Below are 12449 nucleotides of genomic sequence, written 5' to 3'. Positions count from 1 at the left end.
ACACCAAATGAACTAAACATGATCAATTGGTAATAATGTGGAAATGCATTATTTGCAGGGAACGTGTTTCCTTCAATGTGAAGGAAGGAGCATGTGCTGAAGCCCGGTGCCTTCGAAAGGTGGCCAGGTTTAGCATTGTGCTTGAGGAAATGTCTGTAGGGCGAGTTATTGCCAAAACGGACAATTTGGCTCACTGCAAGGCCTCCCCAAAAGCCCACTCTGGTGTTCATCAGCAACACTTCATTTACCTGGATTTTGCCAAGATGCTCTTGATGCGCTCCACCTTACGATAACGATCCTCCACCTCCTGCGGACTGAGAGGCTCCTCAGGCTCTGAGTCCACATAGCGCTCCGGGATCAACACTTTCTGAGGCTTGGAAAGCTACACGAAACAGATATAGTGTGTTAAGGTCCAAGCTGCTATTTCATCACCTTTGCTATCTGGTCACTTCAAAAAAGGATCTATCCACTTGCACAGATTAAGATTGGATATACAACCTTCATTAAACTAAGGATATACGAATGAGTTAAAATGCGCTTCACATTTCTTAAAGTTAAGTATAAGGACTTTAACAAAGCCTTTACTCTCCAGCTTGATTGAGGCTCAGGTCAAAGCTTATGATGAATTCAAGGTTTTTTCGAAATGTCTGCATTTATAAAGCATAATATCCACGCACCAACATCAGTTAGATTGTTATTTGTATTCAGCTTCCAGGGCCTGAATGCAATAAGGGAATAAAAGGAACAAACTTTGTCGTTCATCTTCTTATATACTTTTTGGACTGTGGTTGTTCTTGGTTGAGTATCATGTTTTTTTCATGCATGTATTGATTTCAAACAACAAAGCTGTATGACTTTGCTTGGAGAAGATAACGTACCTCTTTGTTAAGGTCCAGGTCATAGTCTAGTGGTTCCAGGTCGACCTCATGGGCAGGAGGAGTCGTGGCCGTAGAGCGCAGGGTCAGCCATTCGTCAGAGTGCGAGCGGGGTCTCTCCTTGTGCTCGGGAGGTCTCTCCTCCCCCTGAACGCTCCTCACTGCCTGCGCCTCCTCCCCCTGAACAGCTCTCTCAAGCAGCTGCAGGTCAAAGTCCTGCTCTCTCTTCCACTGGACAACACAACAAGGAAAATAATACATTTTTAAACAAAGAACAGGACACAGCTTATCAAGTACATTTGAAAATGACTGGATTCACTTGCCTTCCCACATCATTATATGTTACAAGTACTGTACATTGCATAAGTATGCTAACATGATTTGAAATGCAGCAGAGTGTGTGTGTGTGTGTGTGTGTTTGTGTGTGTTTGTGTGTGTGTACAGGTGTGAACATGAAAAAAGGGGGAGCATGCATCCATTGAATATGCATGCCTATGCTCTCAATACCACAGCCTGCTGTAGATTCTCTAGTCTACACCAGTGATAAATAAGACAGCACAGTGACAGACAGGAACGACCACTTCACTCATACTGATGACCAAACAAAACCATATTGTATGTATTGAGAGAAAAACAATATAATAAATAAAAAAACATGGCAATATGAGTGCATTCGAAAATAACGTTTATTTTTTGCATTTACATTCACATTTGAAAAAGGAGGCATTCTTATTACTAACAATTAACTAACTGATAAAGACATTGAGCAAAACTGAAATCACTTAACCTATGTTTTGAAATGGATTAGCATACACATAAGTATTGTCTAAATGAAAGGCTTCCTCTAACGAAGATGGGTAGATTGGAGAACAGTAGTCCCAGATCCATAAGAACATCCTCATATTGATTCAGTAAAGAAAAGCAGGACAAATGCCATGATTAGGTTGAGATGGATATGCTTGAATAGGCATTGCTCAGTGTATGTCAATGTAGAAAATAAGGCACTTTCTCTCTTTTACTCTCTTTCTCACACACAAACACATACACACACATAAATGGACTGCTTAGAGACAGCTACAATTGATCTAATTGAAGGACAGCAGACATTGATCTAAATGAGGAAAGACAGGTCTCTTCTGCTATTCTGTAAGCAGAGAACCACTGGAAAAAGAAATATTGAACTTGGTTAAATTATACTTTCAGAATGAAGAAAAAATCAGTAAAGAGAGAGATAGAATGGGGCGGGGCGGGCAAAGTTAGTGTCTAACAACTATTAAAGGTGGGGTAGGTCATTTTGGAGAAACCAGCTTTTTACAGTACTACGGCTTCCACAGATGACATTTTTTTATGGATTTTTTGTCAAAGCACTTCAGATATTCATTGCTATCGGGATGTTAAGAGCATTCCATGGAATATAACAAAAAGTGTATCTCGAGCCGGTTTCTAAAACTTACCTACCCCACCTTTAATGGGAAAAATACCAAGAAATTGGGTTTAATGTGAAATGTAGATGGCATTGAGGCCTGAGGTAATTAGTGTGTTACGAGTGTGATAGGCAAGATATATGCTTTAAGCAGGAAGACCATCCCTAATAATTGTAAATGTAATTATTTCCACCTAATAATAAACAATTTTTGTGCTACAGTTAAGTATCGAGTGTAAAGCCACTCTCTGAAGGCCTTTTTCATTGTAGATATGTTGACATGTCACATGAAGGAATAATGAAAAAGTATTTCCATTCAATTGATACACTGTCAAAGCTCACTAGAACACTACTGGAAAAAACAGAGCCATCGTTGATGTTTTTAGTAAAAGCTTTTTTTCTCCTGCTATGATAAATCAAATGTCTGCAGTGAAAAAGGCCTATTAAAATCTGAGAACAACATGCATGAATTAAGCACAGTTAGATCCACACAGTGAATAATCATACTGCTTAATATAACGTATTTCTGTTGACTTTGTAATGTCAGAAAGTGAGAAAAGCCAAACTTTGCTGTTTTAAGTCTCGGATTGTAGATCACCACTCTGGGTTTGGTTGTCGTCATGCATGAGATTGTGACATGTGATACTGTTCTAGTAACATACTGATCCCAAGTCTGCAGAAAGTGGGCGCGAGGGTGCAGGCGGTGTGCGCGAGGATGGAGAGGCGTGGCGGTCTCCGTGGCTCAGGGTGCGTTTGCGCTGGCGGACGAGGGCTTTCTGGTGCCTCTTCATCCTCTCCAGCTGCTCATCAGCACTCATCTTCCCCCTCTGCTGCTGCTGCTGCTGCTGCTGGGCCGGCTCCCCGGAGTACAGACGCTCCAAGGCACTTTTTGGTCTCTCCTGAGAGGAGTGGGAGGAAAGAGAGTTGATAACACGAGCAAAAGGTGCAGCAGAATGCAAAGAAGTGGAGGGAAATAAAAACAAACAAGAAGGTTAAATCTAATGTTAATAAGGTATGAAAAAGGAACACGGTAGACAACTCACAGAATGAATATGATACGCGGTTTATATGTAAAAAATTGTTTTTGTTATTTTGTTTTACAGAATTGCTTATCCATCAAGAATTATAAGGAATACGTTTGGTAAATGGATTATATCTTAGGCAATTCAATATTATTATCTAAAATCTATCCATGAAATTGAAGCGTGACAAAGTCCTTACATCGTGTTATGATGGATCATATTTTTCATTTTTTTTAAAGATATATAAAAAAAACATTACTATACCATGTGCTTTTTATGTACTGGAAAATATAAATATTCTAATAATATATCTGAACCTCACCGTCACCCCTGCAGCTGAGGTGGATCTTCGGATGGTCACATATGAAGAGATGTTGGAGGACTTATTCAGCCTCAGCGAGGAACCCGCCACTCCTGAGGGGAAAGCCAACAAACATTTGGAAAGCTTAGCTAAAAGCTACACAGTAAAAAAAAAAGCTGCCCCTCAATAAATGTGTTCTCCTGATTCTATCATCCACACACCTCTGCTAGGTAATGTCTGGTAACCCTCATGTCCTGATGCTGCTACACTGATGTGGCTTGAGCCGTCTCCAGCTCCCATAAGCTCTGGATCGCTCAGGAAAGGTCTTAGTTCCACCTGAAATTCAAAGACAGAGATTAAAAAACCTTAGATAAATGTAGACATATCAGCGGCACGACCACAAAGATACACATACTATATACCTTGCCGTCTCCATTAGTGAACTGGCCAATCTCTCTGTCCCTTTTGCGTTCATCTGACTGTCGTTTGAGGCCGCGTACAGAAGTATGCCGGATGACTGTTGTCTCCCGGGGCAACGGGGGCACAGCAGGGGGATGCTCATCAGGACTATAGAGCTGAGGTAGAGGAGGTCTGGGAGGCACATCATCCTCACCCTGCATACACAACAACTGTTCATTGTTAAATACTGAAAATCCTCACAAACAGCTATCTCACATTCGACATCAGTCCTTTCTTTAATCTACAAAACTACCAATACATATCTAATGTTACATACAAATGTGAGGTAACAGTACTCATTCTGCTTGTTTCCTGTCTCTTTCTGTACTATCTGCTTTCCAATAAAGGCACAAATGGCCCAAAAACTATCAATAAAACTAGAGCCTTTAGATATGAATGATATCATTAGTTCATTAATTGATGGGTCAACCAAAATCCTTATTACTTAATCAATTAATGTTGCAAAATGTATTGTTTATTGGGCAAAAATGCTAAACATTTACTGACTACAGCTTCTTCAAATGTGCAGATTTTCCTCTAAAACGGAATATCTTGGTGTATGTTGGGTAAATGGTCGTATAAACCAAATATACCCCGGACCTTAACAGACTGCTTTTATGATGAAAATATTGATAGTTGCAAACCTTGAAGGTAACTAGTGCTGCAAAAAAGGGTAACTAGAAAAAATAACCCAAAAGAGAAAAAATAACTTCTTCTTGTGATTGCGCTGACCACCATTTGTAAAACTATTTTAGAAGATGAAAGAAAAATGTGACTAATTTAGTTAGCAAAGCTACACAAACTGTACACTCACCCATTTCAGCCCACTGGTGATGGTTGCGTCCACCCAGTGTTGCTGGCTGGGGCTGGAGGACAGGGTGGGGGTGCTGGGGCTGAGGCTGAGGCGGGGGCTGTGCTGTGGCTGCTGGGACAACCGCATCTCCATAGCAGACGGGCTCCCAGACACAGAAGGCACTGGTGACGCCGACACTGAAGGCACAAACTTCCTCTCTGGGGAATTCAATGTATATGAACATGAATACACGCTGTACAGACAGTGCTTTCTTTTCCCATGGGTCATGTTCAAGGCATTAGTATCGAGTGTATGATCAAGTGCTTTAATGGTGAGATGCAGTAGCACGACCACATGGCTTGTAATGCACATATCACACAGAACAAATGGCTTTGTACACATGGAAGCTCCAAGTGTCATACCTGGGTTGGTAACAGAGGAGATAGTGACTTTGTAGTTGGCTTTACTGGTGCTGAGGCCTGCGATAACATCCTCAATCCTCCACAGCTCTTTCCTGATCTGGACTTTCTCTTGCTGCTCACAGAGAAACACATACAAACATGTTATCTTTAACACACTGTAAAATCACTTGTGGACCCAGGCAAAGTGTAGTTTAAATTTGAAGCTCATCATATTACAACCTCTAGAATAATTTGTTTTGACTGTGTATATGAAATCAGGAGTAACTCATTCTCACACACACCCATCCATGAGAAGGAACGACAGAGATCAGTGAGCCACAGACCTGAAAGAGGTCGCTGCGGCTCATCTGTCCCTGCAGCGCCGACTGCAGCCAGTCCACGTCCCTCTCTAGCCGGCTGTACTCATTCCACGCGTTCTCCATCTCCTACAAAACAAAGAAGGAGATACTTCACGTTTTCTAAAGAGACAAGACACAGCTTCAGATACTCACCTCATCTCATGGGCCAATGATACATGAATGGTCTTCTTGTTAAAGCCTTGAGACGGTGACACTTTACACATACAGTAAGTAAGCACATGAGTAGATAGTTAGTTTAGTATTATCATGATCTATCACTTGAAATCTTAAAAGAAAAATAATAATTCACTTGGATTTGAACTGTTGTTTCCATGTCATTATTATAATATACTGACTGTGTCCATTGAGTGTCCAAAATGTTTGAGCATAACCAATGTGGTCAGAAATGTCTTTGACACAGAAAGCCAAAAATGCTCTTGTTTGTTTTGTGTGTGTAAACTTGCAGTGTATTTGTAACTGAATGTTTTCAATATCAATGAATATATTTGACTAAAGTGTTACGCAGTGTGATGGAGAAATATACTTGTTAGTTTCGTTGTAGTGTCAGGTTTGTCCCCGAGCACTCATTTTGATAGTCACAGTCAATATGAAACATAGTGACAGTAGCAGAAACCGTCAAAAGGGAACAACTTAAAATAGAAGTGAACCTCTTGCTTCCAACGAACAAAAGTATACTGCAAGTGGTAGCATGTACAAGTAGAGACAGTCTAAACAGTTTATTTTACAGCATTGTACCTGCAAAACCTAAATGGAAAATGCACATTTTAAGTGAGAAATCAAAGAGGATGTATGTTCCATCCTATGTATAGTCAACTTGTAGTTATGCTTGAGTCTTACTGTGGAGACTTGAGATATTTCAGCCCTGATGTGAACAACATCCTCTTGTAGTAATTTCTGCTGATAGGCAATCTTCTCAGCGTGTGCCGGCTGATCTCTGTACTGCTCCATCTGCTGGTGGGAAACATCCAGCACACACTCCAACTTGTCCTAGAAAGGGAAACGAGAGAAACAGCCATGAAACAAGAAGCATGTATAGATGACAAATGTACAGGCTAACACACACACACACACAATTACTGTACATACTGTACAACAAGATAGTTCTATATTTGTATCAAACAAGAACCTTGTCATCCTTCAAAGTGCGTATCCTGGCCTCGAGCTCCTGGAGAATCTTGTCTTGTTCACACAGTCGACTTAATTTTACCTGAAGGAAAGACATGGAAACAATAAGAATTCAGGAACAGAGAGGGAAAACAAATCTATATGTATCTCTCCTTCCCATTACTCACTGTATAGCCATAATGCAACAGAAAAACAAGCGGGGACTGGGCTGATGAGATATGGAATCTGTTTACTACTCAGCTCGACTGTTCCATTCTAGTCTTCATGCTACTATATTCAAACAACACAAACAAATTGATCGTCTGCCGCCGTCTTCGCTGTCTGTAAATATGTCAATAAGACTCATCTATGTGGAAAGCCCAGAGGAATTCCTCTCATCAGCGCAGTGAGAAATATCAAAAGGGTCTATACTGTCTAGTTTGGGGGTGAGATCTGGTAATACCCATTATAAGTAATCATAATCAAAAATCCATATTTTCACATTCACTTTTGGAGAAAACCGTGTTTATTGAGAGTGACAGATTTGTTTTCCCAGAAATGGGTTATGTGTTTATGAAAACAACATAAGACTGCCTAGTTCACAGTCTTTCTCACACAGTGAATTTTCTTTCTCAGATCTATTTATCATTCTGTTCAATTAATAATTAAGCTGTTTTTATTTTTGCTGCTGTATATTGTTGTTTTTAATTGCATGAAATATTCATTGTTCAGACAATTTACTGGCAATTTCTTATAAATTGTTAAAGTGGAACAATGCTAATGATGAAAAGCCAGGACATCCATCTTATTTACCTCTATTCAGCAGAAAACAAAGAACGAGAAAAGCAGGGTCAGGCAAATCAAACTGAAAAATTTAACAGCTCAACATCTTAAATTCCCATTACATGTATTTTTCTCTTTAAATTGCAGGGAGGAAAATAAAAGCTGTGGTCGATACTCTCAGGCCCTGACTGTGCAGTGTGGATGGGTGTCCCCACAGTGTTGCAATGTACACACGTTCCCTTCCCTTCGCAGCCTCTGTTTACCACAACTTAAGAACACATACACACAAAACCACACTGAAACACACAGTTAAGACAGACTAAAGTCAGCCGCTGCTCTGTAGTGGATTCTGAGAATTCGGAAATGTAGATCTTACAAGAAAATAAGAAGGCGGATAAACAAGGCGATTATCACACTGTGTCTTTAAATCCTGAGAAGAAAATGATTCACTTACATCAGCATCACTTTCTGCTATTTTCACCGGCCTTGATGGTTTTTCTGTTTTAAAATTCTCACGTCCAGTAACCTGAAATTCCCAATAGCCAGAAATAAAATAGAATATTTAATATCAATAACCAAATAACATAGTTTGAGTATCTCTACTTAAGTACTTCCAACAGCTGTGTGGATTTTCCACATACAGCAAGAATGCGACACAAATCAAGCTGGATGGATCTAGAAAAAATGACGGAAAAAAATATAGATCAAACAACGCAAAATTAAAACATGAGCTGAAGTGCAAGAACATTGATGCAGAGAGAGTTCTGCATCTTTGTGGTCGGAAAAATCTTAAAACCCCCAAAGCTGCTCTTTCCTGGCTGCTTATGGCTTTAAGTAAGTCCAAGAGCCAAGTCCTTCATATGAACCATGTGGGAGATGTATTTACTTGTGTTCATTTTATTTATAATTTAAAAAGGCGTAAAAGTTCAACTGTAAGGCCTCTAGTTTCATGGCAGTGGAGTTAGCTGTACTCTATATGCTGGCAGAGAGCAGAGACAGCTGTGGCAAAGTCAGCGATATGAGACTGAAATCACAGATCTAATCACCATTTAACATATATATTTTTACGATCTTTAAAATGTAAGTTAAATAATTAGATACATCTGCTTTTAAGCAAATAAACTGGCAAAAGAAACACCATCCTCTGCCAAAAGTCTGTGGCCATGTTAGCATCTTTATGAAACTGTATTTTATTACTAACTAGATCATTTTATGGGAAACACTGTTTACGATATGAATATGATTGATGTTTGTTTTTATTGTTTTGTGATCATTTAATTATTGGATGTGGGCTATTTAACCAGGGCACCATCAAACATGAGGTATTGGTTTCAATAGGTATTCTCTTGCTAAGTTAAGGGGAAATTGTTTGTTTTTTTGTTTTTTGATTCCTATTATATACCCATCTGGACTCAAAACATATCTGGTCAGGTTTGTTTTTTCTACAATAATTGTACTATACTTTCTTTTGTTTTTCCTTCTTTTATGTAATTCATAATGTGATAAAATACTTTTACAGGAACTTGTATATTTCTATAATCCGTTCTATTGTAGGGACTGACATTCCTCTTTTGTTATCATTATAATAATATGATATATGATTAATATCTCAGGGTTCTACAGATATCATCTTCTAGTTATCTGCAACAGTAAGTAATGCATGAAGCTGAGAAGTGTGGGTGGAATATTCATAACACACCCACATCAGGATCAGCATAACACCCAGCACAGCGGTATGGACCAGTGTGAACGGGACTCAGTAAAAGGGGCATTCCACCTATTTTGCATGTCAAAGTCAGTTACTCGTCATGCGGAGTACTACACAGGCTGTGAGAACAGTTTTATAATGTATTCTGTGGTTCTGTAGGAAGCTTTATCAAGTCTGGGAAGATTATTTAAGTGATGACAGGATATTTTAGTTGGGGCTTGGAGACTACACGTTTTTAAAAGAAAGACTGAATTACATTCTCATTCTCATACATTCAGTTTTAAAGATGAGAGTCTTAACGATTTAGGGATGGTCAAACAAAGACTCTAAGTCTGAAAGTTGACTATTTTTCTGTAAGCTGTCTCTCTCAAGATCTCTAACTTTGTAGTATTTAAGTGCAATACCAATTTTCTTTAATATTCTTTTAAATCCACGTTGAACGCATCGCTGCATGTCCATTTCTGCCGGCTACCACAATCAAACTAGAGGCCTTAAAATGTAACTTCGCCCGTATAATTCTTAAAGAGCACCATTGGTTCATTTTTAACAAGCAAAAGCATAGAAAAACTGAAGATATCAAATACATTCAAAAATGCTTAACAGCATGCAAGGAAGCTCTTTGCCAATATAACTTCCTTCCCATCATCTCATAGCAGTGTTGGAGTATCACGCAGTGAACAATAGGAGTAAGGTATCCATGTGCAAAATCCTTCATAATTTCCAGGGATGCATCACATTCGTTTTGCAAAGCAGTGAAATGGTGTTTTTCACTTTGTATGCACACCGTCCTTACATTCCAACAGTACCCAAAACTGTGTGGAGTCGAGTTTTCAAACACATTGTGTACTGAAACGATCATCGGGTCAATACTTTGGATCTGTTTTGAAACAGCAAATGGAGAGGAGTTATAGGACGTACTGTACATCGTTAGATGACACCCCTCCATTCCAAAAACACAAACCAGATTTCTAATTCATGCATTGTGGTGTTTAAACATACAAATTCATTAGGATTATATGCCTTGTCAATGGAAAATATGCCAATAGCTGGCTAAATGAGATAGATAGCTTAAATATGGCAGTAATACGTCAGTGAATTAAGAGAATTTGTAACATTCACACAGGAATTGGAGTTCACATGACTAGTAATTCAGCCATGTGCTTGTAAAAACTTCAATTCCCTTCACAAATAAGGTGACATAACAGCATCACCCCACTGTTCCTGAAAATACTGTACGATTACTATTATCCAATAGAAAGCATCTAGACAAACTGAACATCATGATTTATAATGTAGGAAGCAAAACAGATCTATCACCTCACGACAGTCACATTAGACTGTTTGTTGGATTCACCAGATTATTAAAGGAAAAAATGACTTTTGATGCTCAAATGGTCAATTACATAAGAAGACATTCAAATAGAAGACATTTTCATTTCAATTGCAAAGAGACAGTAGAAAGCAGAGCGCAGAACAGAGGAAAGATGTTGGAGGCAGCAGCAGGAGAAGAGAGTGCAGTCCAGACAAGGGAGATGGAGAAAAGGATGAAAAGGATAAAGTGGCATTTACTTTGTTGGGGCCCACCTTCAGATCTAGATACTCCAGGTCCTTCTTCAGTTGTATGTAAGTATCATCAGCCTTTGAATGAGCAGTGGAGAGATAAATCATTTGAAATGAAGCTGCAGAGGGGAATGGGTGACCAGACGACTCCTATGGTTTTTATTTGCTGTTTAGGATTTGCCAGCAGAACTTGAATTAACTCAATTACAGTTCACTTTGCTACCTCTGTATTTGTATCCATAGTTAGTAAAGCCCAACTGTAATTAATTAATTAATTATGTCAATTTTAAACTGATTTAATGCCTCGTGTTTAACTTCACACACAACTGAGCAACACAGGTTTTTGTGCATGACATGTGGTCAAACTGAGTGTATGCATGTCTTCATATGCATGGAAGATGGCCAGAGTTGGATGTTAGAAACTGGGTGGAGTTGTCATTACTGAGCACCGTTGCAGCTTCACTGTGGTTCGCTAGTCTCGCAGCAATGCTCTGTTGGTAAACAGGCTCTTACTGTGGGGGGGGGGGCTGTGGCCTGATGGCTGCTTCAGAATGAGAATAGCAAGAGCAGAAGATTTATCAGAGCACACAGAAATGTAGACATGAATGCTTTTGTGGCTGTGCAAGGTTATACATGTACCAAACAAAGGTATGTATTTAATGCAGGCATAGTTGACAAACAACATGCTTTGAATATGGCATATTACTTTTGACGTTAGTATAACACAAGCCTCTGAAAGCTTTTCGTGTTTTGAATAAAGTGGAAGAGTGACATCAACTATAAAGAAACTCATCTGGACGGTCTGAAGTGAAACAGCCCATGCCAAAATGCTTGCATTAACAAGACAACTAAGCAACACCAACAGGCCACACAGTCTTATGAATGATAGGGAAGTAATGTATGGGAGTGGCTGGGGAGAGTGGGACCACAATGCACTGGCAGGGAGTTGCAGTGTGCTGTAAGAGGTTAGGGAAGTACAGTGGCCCCTGACCTGCATGCTGGGGCCTAGAAGGCCGTTGTGGTGGTGCTGCAGGTGAGCGAATGCATCGCTGGGGCTATGCACACTAGCCATCTTGGCCTGGTGCCTCCGAAGCTGAATGAGGAGCAGAGTCAGCTCCTCTGGCTGTAGCCAAGCCCGGGTTTAGGGGCCCGGAGGCCAGTGAAAGCGCAGAGGGATAAGAGAAAATACTTGATAACAATCTGGGCAGTACAGTGGCTGAGCTAGAGTAGCTGAGAGAGGGAGGATGATTTATTGTGCCATCAGGAGTTCTCTGAAGATAAGGGTTATCAGAACGGATAACGCTAAAACAAATATCGTATGGCATAGCATTCAAACCAGCTTTATAGGGGGTTTAACAAATCAGTCAGCCCCCGATTCTACAACTTGACACTGTCACCAAGATGAGCCCTACAATTCCTGTTCAAACCTGGATAAGCTATCTTAGACTACCACAATGTGAAACTATATTAATCCTACATGAAAGACATCTTGAATAAAGAAAATAAAGTTATGTAATACATCTAATAAAGAGGATCGTACCGTTTTGCCATGTAAGCTGGGTGCACTGACAGTGTGCGTGATGTAGCCCATGCCTGGCATGGACCTTCTCTCTATTCGGGAAGTCTGCAGAGAAACAAAA

At 39.8% G+C, this 12449-nt stretch overlaps 1 protein-coding gene across 1 annotated transcript in view; it reads right to left on the bottom strand.

Annotated features, from left to right (window-relative positions):
* Positions 1 to 12449, bottom strand: part of plekha7b (pleckstrin homology domain containing, family A member 7b) — a 31154-nt gene that overhangs the window by 3462 nt on the left and 15243 nt on the right. Inside the window, exons 9-23 of the mRNA XM_010768706.1 lie at positions 12350 to 12433; positions 11801 to 11932; positions 10043 to 10126; positions 7996 to 8067; positions 6781 to 6861; positions 6492 to 6641; positions 5577 to 5720; positions 5296 to 5407; positions 4895 to 5091; positions 4044 to 4235; positions 3843 to 3957; positions 3643 to 3734; positions 2961 to 3197; positions 879 to 1106; positions 249 to 382 (exon numbers count right to left, since the gene is read on the bottom strand). Of these exons, the coding sequence (XP_010767008.1) occupies positions 249 to 382; positions 879 to 1106; positions 2961 to 3197; positions 3643 to 3734; positions 3843 to 3957; positions 4044 to 4235; positions 4895 to 5091; positions 5296 to 5407; positions 5577 to 5720; positions 6492 to 6641; positions 6781 to 6861; positions 7996 to 8067; positions 10043 to 10126; positions 11801 to 11932; positions 12350 to 12433 (2054 nt within the window). The remainder of the gene's footprint in view (positions 1 to 248; positions 383 to 878; positions 1107 to 2960; positions 3198 to 3642; positions 3735 to 3842; positions 3958 to 4043; positions 4236 to 4894; positions 5092 to 5295; positions 5408 to 5576; positions 5721 to 6491; positions 6642 to 6780; positions 6862 to 7995; positions 8068 to 10042; positions 10127 to 11800; positions 11933 to 12349; positions 12434 to 12449) is intronic.

Source organism: Notothenia coriiceps, unplaced genomic scaffold (assembly GCF_000735185.1).
Source record: "Notothenia coriiceps isolate Sejong01 unplaced genomic scaffold, NC01 NC01_scaffold00005935, whole genome shotgun sequence".
Lineage (NCBI taxonomy): Eukaryota > Metazoa > Chordata > Actinopteri > Perciformes > Nototheniidae > Notothenia > Notothenia coriiceps.
Note: the sequence above shows the minus strand (reverse complement) of the source record. Positions and strands in the feature narration are given on the sequence as shown.